Source organism: Pinus tabuliformis, chromosome 6 (genome assembly GCF_031772625.1).
Source record: "Pinus tabuliformis cultivar Carrire ecotype Pingquan chromosome 6, CPIR1, whole genome shotgun sequence".
NCBI lineage: Eukaryota > Viridiplantae > Streptophyta > Pinopsida > Pinales > Pinaceae > Pinus > Pinus tabuliformis.
In genome coordinates, this window is record NC_142292.1 from 574,318,911 (window position 1) to 574,337,563 (window position 18,653).

Below are 18,653 nucleotides of genomic sequence, written 5' to 3' on the forward strand. Positions count from 1 at the left end.
CCAATTACTTTTATAAAATTTAAACATTAGTAAAACCCAAAGAGCACCATCCATCACTAAGCTAGCGCCTTTATTACTTATTTTTATTTTGATATCACACTTTTACCTCTCGTTACTTTTTCCTTTATTTAAATTTAAATTTTTAACAATTACTACAATTCGGAAGAAATAAATAAGAAGGGAAAAATCTCACCCAACACAAAATCTTCACTCATGACTACAATCCAAGTGCATTATACACAGGTAAAAAATTGCTCCAACTTGGAACTACACCACACCCCTAGGTACTGTCATAATTCTTTTATATATATATATATATGTTTGCAAGTTGGATACTGTCATCCTTCATTATCTTTCTCTTTTCCATCTGGCAATCATGAAACAACATTATTCAATTTGGTTGATTTGATACTTTGTACTTTGAGGCAAAGAAGCCTAATCTCATTCCGCGCCCTGTTGCTCAAAGCCTTCACCTGTGCAGTTATGGTTGGTGTTCGTATTCAGTAGATTCCTAAAAAGACGCCTTCCGTTCCTCTCCATATCCTCTCATCCCTTCCACTTTCTATTGTAACGTAGTCCTCTCTGCGGGCAGCTATATATTAGTGTTGACATGCATGCATGTCAACAGCGTAATAGCTCTCTCTTTATTTTTCCTGCGATTTTACTGCTTTCAATCTATTTGCATGCAACCACAATCCAGTGCAGCAAGTAGTCTTTGTTTGCTCGAATGGTGATGTGGGTGGTTCTGAAATTTCTGTGTGTTTAGTGGGTTCAAGGAATTTTGATAGCTTGAATCATAAATTCTGTTCTGGGATTACTTCCACTGCGGTGGGGGAGAGGGAGAAACATGATTGGGGTTTGGTAGCTTGAGATGTTATCGAAAGCATGGTGCTTTTATCGTCAGTGGATCGGATGATAGCTTGACTAATAGTATAAATTTTTATGTTTTGAAGCATTGTAGGGCAGTTTGAGAGACACCCATTTGCATTCCCAGGAAACAATAGCCCTTCTGAGTACAATACCAGTAGGGATCATTCTAAGCTGAATCAAAAGTAGAATCTCCTAAAAAGCATGGCTTCATGGGAGGATTGGTCTGCATTGGTGACACTGATCAGAAGAAAACCACATCCAGAGAATGGGTTTTCAAGGTCCGTAAGCGTGAGGCGTATTGGAGAGGCACTGGCTCCTCTCATGGAAGGGCCCGAGCCAGAGGACTTTGAGAATTCAGGCAAAAAAGAAGGATGGAGTGGCTTGCAGAACTGGATGAAAGGGCAGCTTGCAAAGACTCCTTCCGTTTCAGGCTACAAACGTTCTGATCTTCATCTTCTGCTCGGAGTCTTGGGCACTCCCCTTGCACCTGTTACTATTAGCAATGACCCTCTTCCTCATCTCAGCATCAAGGACACTCCCATTGTAAGAATAATTTTTGTTATCAGCATTTTACCTAAATGTATACACGCATAAGTTTTCACTCAGTTGCTTTGGTTTCAGAGAGTTTTGCTGGTATGCAGGCTCATAGAACTGGATTTATGTTATGGGATTGAACATCGGATGAATTTGTTTTAGCCATTGTAGCTCTAAAGTGGTTTCTATATGCATGCAGAGCAGACTAGTTTGATTTCTCCCTTATGTTCTTCTTTATTCCTTTGTTGGGTTCAGGTTATAAATTTTGAGGCGGGTTTCATCTTTGGGTACACTTTTTAGTTATTGTAAAGCCTTGAATGGCTTTTCTATACATGCAGACGAGATTAAGTTCCTTGATCATTACATAGGAGGGTTTTGAACTTTGGGTGACTTGCATTGAGGGTTGCCATATTTGGATGTATCTGTATACTTATTTTCTGGCTCCATGGGGTAATCCTTGGGTGGGTTTTTGATCTCCTGGTAAATTGCTTTCTATAAGCATAAAGGGCATTTTAGAATCAGCGATGTTATTGTCTCTGGGTTAGTTTTAGGTGCTCTACAAGTCGTTGGATGAGTTCCTTTTGGGTTCTTTGGGAACTAGGCTTACTTGGTTTGATCCTTATTTGCAGGAATCCTCCTCTGCTCAGTATATTTTACAACAATACATAGCAGCTTCAGGAGCTAGGAACCAGCATTCGATCCGAAATGCTTATGCAATGGGCAGAGTCAAAATGTTAACTTCGGAGTTTGAGACAGCTACCAAAATAACAAAGACTAAAAATCCATCCAAGGTGTCAGAGCCGGGCGGCTTTGTTCTGTGGCAGATGATGCCTGATATGTGGTACGTGGAGCTTGCAGTAGGGGGAAGCAAAGTCCATGCAGGATGCAACGGAAAGCTTGTATGGAGACACACTCCTTGGCTTGGTGCCCATGCAGCTAAAGGCCCTGTTAGACCATTGCGCAGAGCTCTTCAGGTTGAATTCCTGCCCTGTCTTCTTTTCTTCCTTTAGCTTTTAGACGTTTTAGGGAAGTATTGAGATGCAGGGATATATAGCATTCAGTTCCTGCAAACCTCCTACTTCGTTAATTGTCCATGATGAATTCTATAAACGAGATACATTTATGATGGAGGATGTTGGTTCCTTTAGAAGATCTAGAAGAAGCATAAAAGCAAGTTAACAATTCTTCAGTCACGATCAACAGTGTTTGAATCTTTGATTGGATGGTTATGGACATAGGACAGTTAGCAAGCTCTCTTCAAAATTGGCCGATACTTAGTTAATCATATCATTAACTTGTCTTTTATGCAGGGTTTGGATCCAAGATCAACTGCAACCATGTTTGCCAATGCAAAATGCATTGGGGAGAAGCAAATCAATGGAGAAGAGTGCTTCATCCTCAAGCTTTCAGCAGATCCATCAACGTTGGCATCTAGGAGTGATGGTCCTGCAGACATTATTAGGCATGTTCTTTTTGGCTACTTCAGCCAGAGAAGTGGGCTTTTGATTTACATGGAGGATTCTCATCTTACTCGCATTCAATCCACTGGAGGTGATGCAATTTACTGGGAAACAACAATAAATTCATTCCTGGAGGACTACAGAGCTGTAGATGGTGTCATGATTGCTCATTCAGGACAAACCACTGTTTCCTTTTTCAGATTCGGAGAGGTTGCAATGAGCCACACAAAGACTCGTATGGAAGAGGTGTGGACGATTGAAGAAGTTGCCTTCAATGTTCCTGGACTATCCATGGATTGCTTTATTCCTCCTGCAGACATAAGATGCAGTCCTATGAGTGAGACCTGTGAACTTCCTCGTGAAGACAGAGGCAAATCTACTATTGGAAACAACCGATCAAAGGTGGCTGCTTTGGGAAAGCCTCAGGAAAATCTTGATAATATAATTTGGAGAGTGGAAGTCTAATCCTCTGCTCCACCTATTTGAGCATTTGAGCCATTCTCAGAGTTAGATTTTAAAGCAATGTGGCATTTTTTTTTTTCCACATGTCATCAAAGTGCATCCAAGGGCTCTGGAGTGTACAATTGTTATTTTGGTTTCGGTTTACAGCAATAAATCTTCACTGGTTATCGCTCTGAGCTTATAGACTTAGTTCCTTGAGCCATACTTGTTTTCAGTCAGAATCTCCAATTAGATGGATGGAAGAATTGTTTCTATGTACATACTGGATACATGTACAGTCTGCTTACACGACTAATCTTATTGATAGTGAAATTGAGGGAGACTAACTGTTGACCTAAGTAGAAGAAAGACATTGTATTTGTTCATTTGCCGAGGATGTATTTGACCTAAGAAGGCTTAGAGCCCATCATGTAATGTTGTGAATTTTGTTTTCTTGCAGGGTCATGTTTCAAGTATATATAGTATTTCTTCTTAAGATTTTGCCTGTGTTTGATAATGGTCCAATGGAGTTTTCCGCTACATACATATCAGCAGTTTCATCTTGATTTATGTATTTGATTCTCTATAGTAAGGGTAAGTTTTATATCAGTTCAGTTTTTGGCATGTTTTAACGTAGGTCTCCATCGCAGTTCCCTTTAGCTTGGGATCTGGATCTTAGATGGAATTTTCAAGTAAACAGACAATTTCGTAAATCTCTTAATGTCATAATTCTGATCTGAAATTGACCTGCTTCAAAAAAACTATGCTTTGCAGCTGTACAAGTTGTTAAAAAAATATTTGAATAGTAATCACTGTGGCCTGTGGGAGATCTGCTGCCTGGTACCTTTTGTCTCCCTCTTCCCATCGTACTTCGGGATTCCTTCCAAGATGGTTTTTGATGATAGGATGTATGTCACAGAAGATCAAATGCAGAGTTGAGAGAAACACGCATAATATTTTAATGCAAAAACAAGTTTAATTTTTTTGATCCACTACTGAGTTTCTGTTAACGTAGCCCTTTTATTAGTGGTATCTTAAAGTAAAGGGAACAAGTGTTTTTATTTTACAGTCATTTTCCATAGCTCTCTGGGGTCGCACTGAGATCAGTTGCACCCACAACTTTTCAGCAGTATTTGATCCTGCAGCAGGATCCCATATTGATTTTATATCTGTTGTATAAACAGATGCTTACCACTAGGCTACCTTTTCTGGCTCAGTGAATCTATGTCTTTTGCAGTGGATCAGTTTACATGCTTTTTGGGTTAACAGTACCTAATTATATCCATCAAAAGGAAGATTAGAATATGAATATACAGTGAAAAATCAAATTGCATGTGAGTTTGTCAGTAAGTTGTTATAACTTACTACTTTCAGATTTGTATATACTGTTTAACATGCACTAATAAAATCCCAGTCAACTAAATATCCCTTTTATATACTAAAGTTAAACTTATTACTTGAGGATTTTTCGTTGACTGTTGAGGATGAACTGATAAAGTCGGAGTCCAGCTAAGTATCCCTTTAATATACTGAAGCCAAACAGCAGATAAAGAGCTCAGTCAGGGAAGATCAGGATACAACCTTGTCACAAAAGTAAAGGTCCTGAAAAAGTAAGAAAGCAAGTCATATGTGCAAGCAGTGGGGATGTACGTTTCCACCTGCAACAATCAGATTGGTTGAAGAAAAGAAGAAGCCGATTTGGGTTCTTTGAATCTGGGAAAAGAGTCTGCATGCGGTGGGTGGTTTTGTCACCATTGTCACATAGGAGGTGGGTCAGCATGGCAGTGATCATGTTGGTTGATTTGTCCTTTATAGCTCAGAGCACTCCAAGAAAGTGAGCAGCAGAAAGGAATGTCATGCAATTGGAATTTTGTCGTCTGTCTGCAGTAAAAGCATGGAAACACAAACATGCTAGAGACAACATGTAGTCACATGAAAACAGGGATCATCTCAATATTCTAGCCACTGGAGAGACAACATGGAGTAGTCACATAGAAGTATCTCAATATCCTTGACCCACTACATGTCTATGCAACTTTTTACTACCCTCGGAAGTCGATAAATCTGCATGATAGTGGGCACTGGGGACTGTCTGCCTCTGCAACCCTACTTGCCTTACTGGTACGCCTTCTATGTTGAGGGATAGAGCATAATAAAATATATATTAAAAAATTATATAACACAGGTCCCCTAAAAACTTGAAATAGAATTTTTAATTTATGTTATATATTAATTGGTTTTTATTTTTGTTCCATAAATTTGTAAATACTATGAGAAACGGATAAATTTTATATATATTTTTAAAATTTTAAAAATTAACATCTTGAAAAACAAAATTTTATAATTAAAATTCTCATCAATGTAAAGTGAATATAATGGTTTAATAAACTAGAAAAAAATATAACGAGGACAAACTTCACAGTAATAAACTCGAAAAAACATAACAGGGACAAACTTCACTGTGAAATTAAAAAAAATTATATTAAAAATAAATAAATCACCCCAAATTAGTTAATTTTTAATGTTGTAGTTAAATTTTGATACGTGTGTTACCAAAGGTTTTATATGAAAATGTTAAATTTTGAACACTGATTACTGCAAATCAATTCCAAACACCAAAACTCTAGAGGCAATTCTAAACACCAAAATTCTAGAGGCAGGAGTTGAAAATTCTAGAAGCAGTAGTTGGTGATGGGACTTACTTTTATATTGCTTGTATCCTCCTAAGCTATGGGCCTATGGGTGATGTCTAAGGTTTTTATTATTTGTTTTGTCTATTGTCTTTAATTCTCCAAATATATAAAATGTGAAATTTTAAAAGCTTTTAGTGATTGTTTTGTCAATTGTTTTTGTTAAAATATACTTTCTTTAAATTTAAATTTGATTTTTAATAAACAATATTTACCCTGTTTAATTTAAAAAATTTTTGTAAAGATTAAAACCTAAAAGATTCAGGGTACCACTATTTATGTGTCACGCTTCCACAAATTTTTATTTATTTATTTATTATAATACAGCAATGTTAGTTTTTCTACCTAAGCATTATTACTATGACTTACACATTACTGGATGCATTCAAACCTTACCAATACTTACACATTGCTACTTTGTTATATTCATGGTTTGATATATATGTTGTTATATTCGCATTCATATATATCCACTTACGTTCCCCACACTCATGACTTCAATGATTCAATATACATTATACCTTAATTATATGTGAATGAAATAGACATAATCCACGGCTTATGGAAAAGATTAATCGTTGACCACGCAATATATATGGTTGTATGCAATGTTGATCATGGAATGTTTATTACATATCCCGAGAGATCGGGTTTGATCGTTTGTCCGGCCACCGTATTCTCGGACCAGGTGTAAGCATCCTCCATCGTCCATTTGGAAAGATGTGTGGCAGATGGCAATCTTGCCATGTGCGTCCTGTACATGGCCCTGACTCCTCGGCCTTGATGCTTTTCGCGCCAGAGAACCTCCACGGTAAACCGGCAATCGAATGGTTGACAATTCCTTCTACAGATCAAGGGTTCTCAATGAGCCACGAGCCGGTGACCTTCTGGAGGGTTTATAACTTGTCTAAACTTTCGGGTTGCCATAATGTTTATTCCATTTCCTCCGCCTCGTTCTAGCTCTGTAGACTCATGGTGCTCCGCCACATCGGTCTTTGGCCTCAGGCATGCAGATCGGGCCACCATTCATCCTCATTGCTGTTTGGAGATAAGATACCGTGTTGCAGAAACCAGGTGCAGCTCGGTTATGATTATTGTTTAATTTCTTTACTCTGGATTCCTTACAGTTTTAATACCAGGTTTATATGATGCTAACAGCGTGTAGTTTTTTTGTGCAGGAATGGAGTCCCTCCGCCATAAGGGACGAGGGTTCTTCTTCTCCTCGTCTTCCTCACCGACAGGTAAGTTTCTACCCCACTTACCGCCGCTATACATACAAGTTCTGTGTAGTTAGAGGCTAAGTTGTGCTCGTCCGCTTGACAGGGGTTCTGACACTGCGTCTCGAATCTGTTCCCTGCACAAGCTCAGGGTCTCCTGAAGGCATGTAGTGTTAGCTTTTTGAGTATTAAAACCCTTCGCTAGGAATTCGAGGGTTGTATTACTGTGGCTCATGAATGATTTACAGTTCTGTCTCAGACCAAGTACTGGCATTTTATTCTTTCTGAAACACAGTCTGTTATTATTTCTTGAGCTCGGCTTCGGCTCGAATGGTTGATTAATCGTTGTTGTTTATAGACAAAGTGACTTTACGACCGTCTGGTCATTTGTTTCAATAGACCGTGCAATTTGCTTTACAATGATCAATATATATTTTCCAGGTCTTTTATTGAATGTTTGAGTTTTTACCACAGTTCAGATGAATGAACCTACGGCCATTCGACTCCGGCCTGGTTACCTCCACTGGCTGAGCGTAAGCTCCCGCTGCAATGGTTACCAGGTCAGGGTTTCACCGGCTATAATCCGCCTGAGAGAGCTTGTAACCCTGGTTACCCTGCTCTGTCCTCGGCGTCCATGCTTATGTTATACAGGAATGGTGCATGTTTTATTTCAGCGTTTTATATATTACAGCGTGAAGGAAGACTCCAGTTCGACATTGCTGTGAATGTGAATGTATAAGCTTTAATGTTCAGATAGTCTATAGTTTCCTTTTTGATGCGGAACACTTGTGTCCATTACATCTTAAAATGTTGCTGTGTAATGTTTCATGGTTCGGTTCTTGAACGCGTCTTAGGGTTTCTCAGTAATCTTTACAGAACTGTATATTCTCGTTTAATAAGGAGGCCTGTACGTTTGGTTTAGCTTCTTATTTGCTAAAGGATGCAAAACATTTGGAATGGGTTACGTTTTTCCCTATCGCAGGCCTATCCCTGCATTTTCTGTTACAATACAAAAGACTGCATTCTCTGTTATAATACGAAACACTGCGTTCTCTATTATATGCAAAAGACTGTTATAATACAAAAGATTTTTGTTCTTCCTTATACTCAGTTATGAATGAGTAGCTAGTATCGATCTCTGTTTATAGAATTATTCTTGCTTTTATGTTATTCTCAGGAAAGGAATAGCTAATATTAATCTCTGTCCGAGTTAAAGAAATTAACCTTCTTTACATCTTATACTTAAGAAAGAACAGCTAATAACCGTCTCTGTCTGTGTCATAGAAATTACTCATCTTTATCATACATTCTCAAGAAAATAGCAGTTATTACCAGTGGTTTTTCCTTCAACACAGAATAATAACAGAAGTATTTCTAGTAGATGTGAGCATTGTGAGCCATACCTGCTCTTCCGCAACCTACTTGTTATTGCTTGCCAAACCTCCCGACCGTAGGAAGACTTCTCTTTGATCTTCCACCCCCAAGCAATTGCAGGTCCTACTCGACCGCAATAACACTGGACTCGCCAGTAACGCTATCTGATCCTAACCAGACTTAGCGTGTACAGGAAGTTCTTTTCCTCATGCCATCTGATCCTAACCAGACATAGCATCCCAAAAGAAAAATGTTTTTCCTCTTTCCTTTTTTCTGTTTTCCGCCTGTCTCTATTATATACTCATACGTCTCCCAACAAAGATACCGATCGAACACGCGACCTTCAATCCTATTCAGTCTCACGCTCTTCCATCAAAGATGCCCCGACCAGCATCCCCTCGTTCAATTTTACAGGAATCAAGAATCGGTTCAATAACTGATTCAAGAATCGGTTCAACAACTGATTCGTAAGTTTTTTAATTTAGAATTACTTTTTACTCAGGGTAGTTGCAAATAGGGATATGACATACTCCCCCCCTTAACAGGAACACCGTCCTCGGTGTTCATCTCTTGTTGGAACTTTAGATTGTACTCAATGTATAATCATCTAATCCACACACAATGATGATCCTTCCTCTTTGGAATCCAAGATTTTTTTCCAATTAATGACAATACCCGAAACAATAATGATATAATCATAAGAAATATCGTTAGTTATAAGCATCAATAATCATAAGCATTCGTAATTGCAAACTATGCAACTTTTAATTGCCACCACTTGGCCCTTATTCATTCATGATAACAATTTTCTGTGTCAACTTACCATTACTTACCATCTATTTTGAAAACCATGAATACTTTCATGTAAGCATTTTAATAGTAGTTGGAAATCTCTTCATTCCTCCACGGTAAGTAATTCCTGTAATATATGACTAACAAATAAATTGCATTAGTCACTATATTTTGAGTCAAATGAAATATTTTTTTGACTATCAATTCAACTGTGCAATGCTAGATGATTTCTAAATCACAGTACTTTTACAAGTACTTAAAGAGCACTAACACCAATCATCAAATGATAAATCACTGCTCACGTGCACACTGAACGAATTCTTACTAAAGACATCCGCAAAGTGCTTCTAGATGTATCAAAAGAGCACCTAGCTCTAAAACAATCAATCACTGCATCATTTGAAAATGGTCTTAGTCCCTACTAAGACTTTCACAAGATTAATAATATGATAAAGGAATTAAAATTTCCAATAATTCCTTATTGAGTACTAAATTCATTTCCTGTTAAACGTGCATAACATATTTTACACAACTATATATAGAATTCATCTTTAACATATCATATAGCTGATTCGTTAATTTCTTTAACTATGAGTACCATAAAGGCTAAAGAATTCCCAACCCATGGGAACTGGTTTCCATAACCAAACCGAGTCATTTTCACATCCAGACAGTTTCTTTGATAGAGACCTTACCAGGTCTAACATGGAATTTCACTGGCCAACCAGCTCAAGAATTCCAGGGAGAATGAATCTGGGCAGACAAGTACCATCAACCCCTCTGGGCAGGTCGCTGCCATCAACCCAACTCCGGCAGACAAGTACCATCAACCCCTCTGGGCAGGTAATTGCCATCAACCCAACTCTGGGCAGACAAGTACCATCAACCCTTCCGGGCAGGTAATTGCCATCAACCCAACTCTGGGCAAAAAAGTACCATCAACCCCTGTGGGCAGGTAACTGTCATCAACCCAAGCACTTGCAGGTCCTACTTGACCGCAATTACACTGGTCTCGCCAGTAAACGCAGGTCCTACTCGACCGCATTCACACTGGTCTCGCCAGTAAACGCAGGTCCTACTCGACCGCAATCACACTGGTCTCGCCAGTAAACGCTATCTGATCCTAACTAGACGTAGCGTACACAGGAAATTCTTTCCTCTTATGCCATCTGATCCCAACCAGACATAGCATGAATATTTCTCTTTTTTCATCTCTTTCTCAAAGTAATTTACACAATGAACCATATGAACATTATCTTTAGAACAACAGACATGCATGTATACCATGCATTTACACTTAACCCCAACATGGGTCCACAACATCAAGATTGATGGGAAACATATCCATCATACACGTTGTATGCATGCAAATTTTCCAAATAACATAATTCATGCATATCATATAACATCATTCTTTCTCGTTTATAATTGCATTTCACATTGCAGCAATTTACGTGATGAGTTTTCTTGTTGCCATTAAGCTACCACTACTTAATCCCATCAACAATGTTAGTTATAAATATGCATCAGTTAACACGTATTCCATTTCCAAGAATGTTCATGCATACAATATTGTCATGTATAAAAGCATATGCAAATACTCATTAATGTATAAATGTCAACAACAGTTGAGTTAATAATCTAAACATTTCCAATTTTGCCATAGTCTGTTGTTCCAATTCAAATCATCATTAATGGAGTATTAGCTTACGTTTACTATGTCTAGCTTTAGTCATGCATTGTTAATGTAATTAAACATAATCTCTCTAATAAAGATCATAACTCTATATCATAATGGCTAATCTTTGTGCATACCATTGCTTATCATATAAGCCTTTCTTTAATGTATGCAACCCATATTCCTTTCACTAGAATACTACCAGCATTTCATACAATAAACCACATACCTCTTTCTTAAAGGAAGTCATTTTAATCCTCATTTCTCTATCTCCCGATGTGAGGGTTTCTCAAGATTCCCTTTCCAAGAAATTATTAAAGATATCTATCTTTAGGCATAAAAATCAAGATACAAAAACAAAGTTTACTTATCCTTTATGTATCAAAATCAAGCAATCGACACAGCTCATCCAACAAGACAATCTCTCCAAGAGATTATTATTTTCAAAGAAGCTAGCATGACCACTTTCTCTAAGTACACACCGACTTAAAATTTCAAAGTCACAATAGCTACTCATATGCAACATGTGTTCTCCTAACACAATTACTTTACTTCAATGCACATAGTTCTTTTCATGAAACAAGTAAGGATTTTGGTTCTTGTATGAACACTATTCTAATGTGTCTTTAAGGAAAGAACCTCTATTTTCAAGAAAATTCTCATAAAATCCTGCATCTTCATACATGAAGCATGCATACTCTTAGGATGAGACTATGTTTATGTATATATGTAATATACTCTTTCCTCAGGAAGTTACTTTGGCCATATTTAGCAAGATTTTATAGACAAGAGACAAGCATCTCACATACAAGACTCACGTGGAGTCTTCCCAATAAGAACTACTTATTTGCTTTATTAAGAAAGCATACAAAATAATCAATCTTTAATTGCATGCTTTAACACATTTTCTTTACCAAGAAAATCTATAAAAGAACCATTCTTTTATTGTATGCATTCAAATACTTCCTCTACTAAGAAATCATATAAAACATTCATACGTGTTCTTCAAGAAAGTGAACAAGACACTTATCTTATGCATAACTTAACAAGTTAAACCACCCTTACCGGAAGCAATGGCTCTACTTTATGCAATTAGAAGCATAATCTCCTAAGTGTCACACACGCACCAGAGTTACCACTTGATGCTAGATGCAACAACTATCATAACAGTACTATGTGTCCATTTCAGAATAATAACTTCAAGGAGGCATTACGAAAATCATTACATCAATACACTATAGTTATCATTTTCCAACTCCTTAAGCATGGTCAAGGGAATACTCACATGCACATCAAGCGTTATCTAGTCATTTCCAGACTTAGAGTTTTCTGCAAGATTCCGATACCCAGAGCTTGCTCTATCTAGTCATCACCAGGCTTAGCGATTTCTTTTCCCATCTCCGTCTGTCCCTACAGCACGGTCTTCTTCCTTCTCCTTGCTTCCTTTTCCTTTGGAAGCATCTATAGCTGGGGAAGGTAGTTAGAGTTTACTGACAACTGTATTAACACAGGTAGTCTATTTATGAGTAATTATCATATGTAACTATACCATAAATGGATCCTAGAAATGTTACCCACCGAACATGCCTCTCCAATTAGGTTCACACTGGAATGCAACATGCATAAGAAATCCATCATTCCCATAGTAGAGATAAATTCAACCATCATTAAGGCTCCAATGGTTTTTATCTCTCAACCAGTAATGATAAACACATACCATGCTAATGGATTTCACTTAATTAGAGGGCAATCATCTTTAAATCTATTAGGACATAAGCATATACTATTCATCATGCATTCCCATGGTGAATAAAATTAAGAACTCTTCTCATAAACAACTAGAACTATAGCACAGAGAGAGTAAGAATCTTCACACACACATTCCATGCATGCGACATCAATCAACTTCACTTGTTTACGGATTGTAGCAATCTTAGTCCAATTCAATTAATGCATATAAGTTCCATGGGTTAGTCATACAACACTAACCAATCTCAACTACCAATCATCTTCATGCATCCATGATAAGACTGAATCAAAGTTAGTTATGAAAATCAAGTCTCGCTGCTTGACTCATTGCATGTTTCTTTTTTTTCTTTTTTTTAAAACAATTTTTCATCCTATTCAAGGATGTTTCCCCTGATTTATATTCATGCATTAGCCTATTAAGTTTCGTTCATTGTAATTTCAATCTAGTTCAATTTATGCATCATTGTTATTGCCATATTTGCAAATTAAAACTTGGTAGTTGATTGTCACTTCCTCACTGAGTGTTCAATATTGTTCTTAAGTGCGACAAAAGTTTCATTGTCTTTTTCCTCATCAGGAATCCAATGTTATGAATGTAGTTATGCAACAACTTATTACCTACTTCTCAAAGAAGTTATAAACATGAATCACACCTGTCATACCAAAAATAGTGTACGGCACAAATGAATATGCGAATGATTAAACTCATACCTGAGTTAATGCCTACTAATGGCGTACTTCAATATCCTTTCCGCTTACCAATTCCCAAAGGCGCCAGTATTGCAACCTTTAGCTCTGATACCAATTTGTCACGCTTCCACAAATTTTTTTTATTTTATTTATTATAATACAGCAATGTTAGTTTTTCTACCTAAGCATTATTACTATGACTTACACATTACTGGATGCATTCAAACCTTACCAATACTTACACATTGCTACTTTGTTATATTCATGGTTTGATATATATGTTGTTATATTCGCATCCATATATATCCACTTACGTTCCCCACACTCATGACTTCAATGATTCAATATACATTATACCTTAATTATATGTGAATGAAATAGACATAATCCACAGCTTATGGAAAAGATTAATCGTTGACCACGCAATATATATGGTTGTATGCAATGTTGATCATGGAATGTTTATTACATATCCTGAGAGATCGGGTTTGATCGTTTGTCCGGCCACCGTATTCTCGGACCAGGTGTAAGCATCCTCCATCGTCCATTTGGAAAGATGTGTGGCAGATGGCAATCTTGCCATGTGCGTCCTGTACATGGCCCTGACTCCTCGGCCTTGATGCTTTTCGCGCCAGAGAACCTCCACGGTAAACCGGCAATTGAATGGTTGACAATTCCTTCTGCAGATCAAGGGTTCTCAATGAGCCACGAGCCGGTGACCTTCTGGAGGGTTTATAACTTGTCTAAACTTTCGGGTTGCCATAATGTTTATTCCATTTCCTCCGCCTCGTTCCAGCTCTGTAGACTCATGGTGCTCCGCCACATCGGTCTTTGGCCTCAGGCATGCAGATCGGGCCACCATTCATCCTCATTGCTGTTTGAAGATAAGATACCGTGTTGCAGAAACCAGGTGCAGCTCGGTTATGATTATTGTTTAGTTTCTTTGCTCTGGATTCCTTACAGTTTTAATACCAGGTTTATATGATGCTAACAACGTGTAGCTTTTTTGTGCAGGAATGGAATCCCTCCGCCATAAGGGACGAGGGTTCTTCTTCTCCTCGTCTTCCTCACCGACAGGTAAGTTTCTACCCCACTTACCGCCGCTATACATACAAGTTCTGTGTAGTTAGAGGCTAAGTTGTGCTCGTCCGCTTGACAGGGGTTCTAACACTGCGTCTCAAATCTGTTCCCTGCACAAGCTCAGGGTCTCTTGAAGGCATGTAGTGTTAACCTTTTGTATATTAAAACCCTTCGCTAGGACTCCGAGGGTTGAATTACAGGCTCATGAATGATTTACAGTTCTGTCTCAGACACAGTACTGACATTTTATCTTTTTTGAAAAACAGTCTAATATTATTTCTTGAGCTCGGCTTCGGCTCTAATGGTTGTTTAGTCTTTGTTGTATATGGATATAGTGACTTTACGACCGTCTGGTCATTTGTTCCAATGGGCCGTGCCATTTGCTTCCAATGAACAATATAAATGTATTTTCCAGGTCTTTTATTGCATGTTTGAGTTTTTACTACCGTTCAGATGAATGACCCTAAGGCCATCCGACTCCGGCTTGGTTACTCCACTGGCGGAGCGTAAGCTCCCGCTGCAATAGTTACCAGGTCAGGGTTTCACCGGCTATAATCCGCCTGAGAGAGCATGTAACCCTGGTTACCCTGCTCTGTCCTCGGCGTCCATACATATGTTATACAAGAATGGTGCATGTTTCATTTCAGCGTTTTATATGTTACAGCGTGAAGGAAGACTCCAGTTCGACATTGCTGTGAATGTGAATGTATAAGCTTTAATGTTCAGATAGTCTATAGTTTCCTTTTTGATGCGGAACACTTGTGTCCATTACATCTTAAAATGTTGTTGTGTAATGTTTCATGGTTTGGTTCTTGAACGCGTCTTAGGGTTTCTCAGTAATCTTTACAGAACTGTATATTCTCGTTTAATAAGGAGGCCTGTACGTTTGGTTTAGCTTCTTATTTGCTAAAGGATGCAAAACATTTGGAATGGGTTACGTTTTTCCCTATCGCAGGCCTATCCCTGCATTTTCTGTTATAATACAAAAGACTGCATTCTCTGTTATAATACGAAAGACTGCGTTCTCTATTATATGCAAAAGACTGTTATAATACAAAAGATTTTTGTTCTTCCTTATACTCAGTTATGAATGAGTAGCTAGTATCGATCTCTATTTATAGAGTTATTCTTGCTTTTATGTTATTCTCAGGAAAGGAATAGCTAATATTAATCTATGTCCGAGTTAAAGAAATTAACCTTCTTTACATCTTATACTTAAGAAAGAACAACTAATAACCGTCTCTGTCTGTGTCATAGAAATTACTCATCTTTATCATACATTCTCAAGAAACTAGCAGTTATTACCAGTGGTTTTTCCTTCAACACAGAATCATAACAGAAGTATTTCTAGTAGATGTGAGCATTGTGAGCCATACCTGCTCTTCCGCAACCTACTTGTTATTGCTTGCCAAACCTCCCGACCGTAGGAAGACTTCTCTTTGATCTTCCACCCCCAAGCAATTGCAGGTCCTACTCGACCGCAATAACACTGGACTCGCCAGTAACACTATCTGATCCTAACCAGACTTAGCGTGTACAGGAAGTTCTTTTCCTCATGCCATCTGATCCTACCCAGACATAGCATCCCAAAAGAAAAATGTTTTTCCTCTTTCCTCTTTTCTGTTTTCCGCCTGTCTCTATTATATACTCATACGTCTCCCAAAAAGATACCGATCGAACACGCGACCTTCAATCCTATTCAGTCTCACGCTCTTCCATCAAAGATGCCCCGACCAGCATCCCCTCGTTCAATTTTACAGGAATCAAGAATCGGTTCAATAACTGATTCAAGAATCGGTTCAACAACTGATTCGTAAGTTTTTTAATTTAGAATTACTTTTTACTCAGGGTAGTTGCAAATAGGGATATGACATACTCCCCCCCTTAACAGGAACACCGTCCTCGGTGTTCATCTCTTGTTGGAACTTTAGATTGTACTCAATGTATAATCATCTAATCCACACACAATGATGATCCTTCCTCTTTGGAATCCAAGATTTTATTCCAATTAATGACAATACCCGAAACAATAATGATATAATCATAAGAAATATCATTAGTTATAAGCATCAATAATCATAAGCATTCGTAATTGCAAACTATGCAACTTTTAATTGCCACCACTTGGCCCTTATTCATTCATGATAACAATTTTCTGTGTCAACTTACCATTACTTACCATCTATTTTGAAAACCATGAATACTTTCATGTAAGCATTTTAATAGTAGTTGGAAATCTCTTCATTCCTCCACGGTAAGTAATTCCTGTAATATATGACTAACAAATAAATTGCATTAGTCACTATATTTTGAGTCAAATGAAATAATTTTTGACTATCAATTCAACTGTGCAATGCTAGATGATTTCTAAATCACAGTACTTTTTACAAGTACTTAAAGAGCACTAACACCAATCATCAAATGATAAATCACTGCTCACGTGCACACTGAACGAATTCTTACTAAAGACATCCGCAAAGTGCTTCTAGATGTATCAAAAGAGCCCTAACTCTAAAACAATCAATCACTGCATCATTTGAAAATGGTCTTAGTCCCTACTAAGACTTTCACAAGATTAATAATATGATAAAGGAATTAAAATTTCCAATAATTCCTTATTGAGTACTAAATTCATTTCCTGTTAAACGTGCATAACATATTTTACACAACTATATATAGAATTCATCTTTAACATATCATATAGCTGATTCGTTAATTTCTTTAACTATGAGTACCATAAAGGCTAAAGAATTCCCAACCCATGGGAACTGGTTTCCATAACCAAACCGAGTCATTTTCACATCCAGACAGTTTCTTTGATAGAGACCTTACCAGGTCTAACATGGAATTTCACTGGCCAACCAGCTCAAGAATTCCAGGGAGAATGAATCTGGGCAGACAAGTACCATCAACCCCTCTGGGCAGGTAGCTGCCATCAACCCAACTCCGGGCAGACAAGTACCATCAACCCCTCTGGGCAGGTAATTGCCATCAACCCAACTCTGGGCAGACAAGTACCATCAACCCCTCCGGGCAGGTAATTGCCATCAACCCAACTCTGGGCAGACAAGTACCATCAACCCCTCTGGGCAGGTAACTGTCATCAACCCAAGCACTTGCAGGTCCTACTCGACCGCAATTACACTGGTCTCGCCAGTAAACGCAGGTCCTACTCGACCGCAATCACACTGGTCTCGCCAGTAAACGCAGGTCCTACTCGACCGCAATCACACTGGTCTCGCCAGTAAACGCTATCTGATCCTAACCAGACGTAGCGTACACAGGAAATTCTTTCCTCTTATGCCATCTGATCCCAACCAGACATAGCATGAATATTTCTCTTTTTTCATCTCTTTCTCAAAGTAATTTACACAATGAACCATATGAACATTATCTTTAGCACAACAGACATGCATGTATACCATGCATTTACACTTAACCCCAACATGGGTCCACAACATCAAGATTGATGGGAAACATATCCATCATACACGTTGTATGCATGCAAATTTTCCAAATAACATAATTCATGCATATCATATAACATCATTCTTTCTCATTTATAATTGCATTTCACATTGCAGCAATTTACGTGATGAGTTTTCTTGTTGCCATTAAGCTACCACTACTTAATCCCATCAGCAACGTTAGTTATAAATATGCATCAGTTAACACGTATTCCATTTCCAAGAATGTTCATGCATACAATATTGTCATGTATAAAAGCATATGCAAATACTCATTAATGTATAAATGTCAACAACAGTTGAGTTAATAATCTAAACATTTCCAATTTTGCCATAGTCTGTTGTTCCAATTCAAATCATCATTAATGGAGTATTAGCTTACGTTTACTATGTCTAGCTTTAGTCATGCATTGTTAATGTAATTAAACATAATCTCTCTAATAAAGATCATAACTCTATATCATAATGGCTAATCTTTGTGCATACCATTGCTTATCATATAAGCCTTTCTTTAATGTATGCAACCCATATTCCTTTCACTAGAATACTACCAGCATTTCATACAATAAACCACATACCTCTTTCTTAAAGGAAGTCATTTTAATCCTCAT

General features: G+C 37.8%; 1 protein-coding gene across 1 annotated transcript; it reads left to right on the forward strand.

Moving 5' to 3' along the window:
* The first annotated feature begins 348 nt into the window (after nucleotides 1–348).
* LOC149259814 (uncharacterized) lies at nucleotides 349–3,803 on the forward strand. The gene is made up of 3 exons (XM_089419203.1): nucleotides 349–1,413; nucleotides 2,034–2,378; nucleotides 2,715–3,803. Exons 1-3 carry the CDS (start codon nucleotides 1,072–1,074, stop codon nucleotides 3,327–3,329), a joined length of 1,302 nt encoding a protein of 433 aa, XP_089275329.1. The 5' UTR covers nucleotides 349–1,071; the 3' UTR covers nucleotides 3,330–3,803.
* Nucleotides 3,804–18,653: the final 14,850 nt, after the last annotated feature.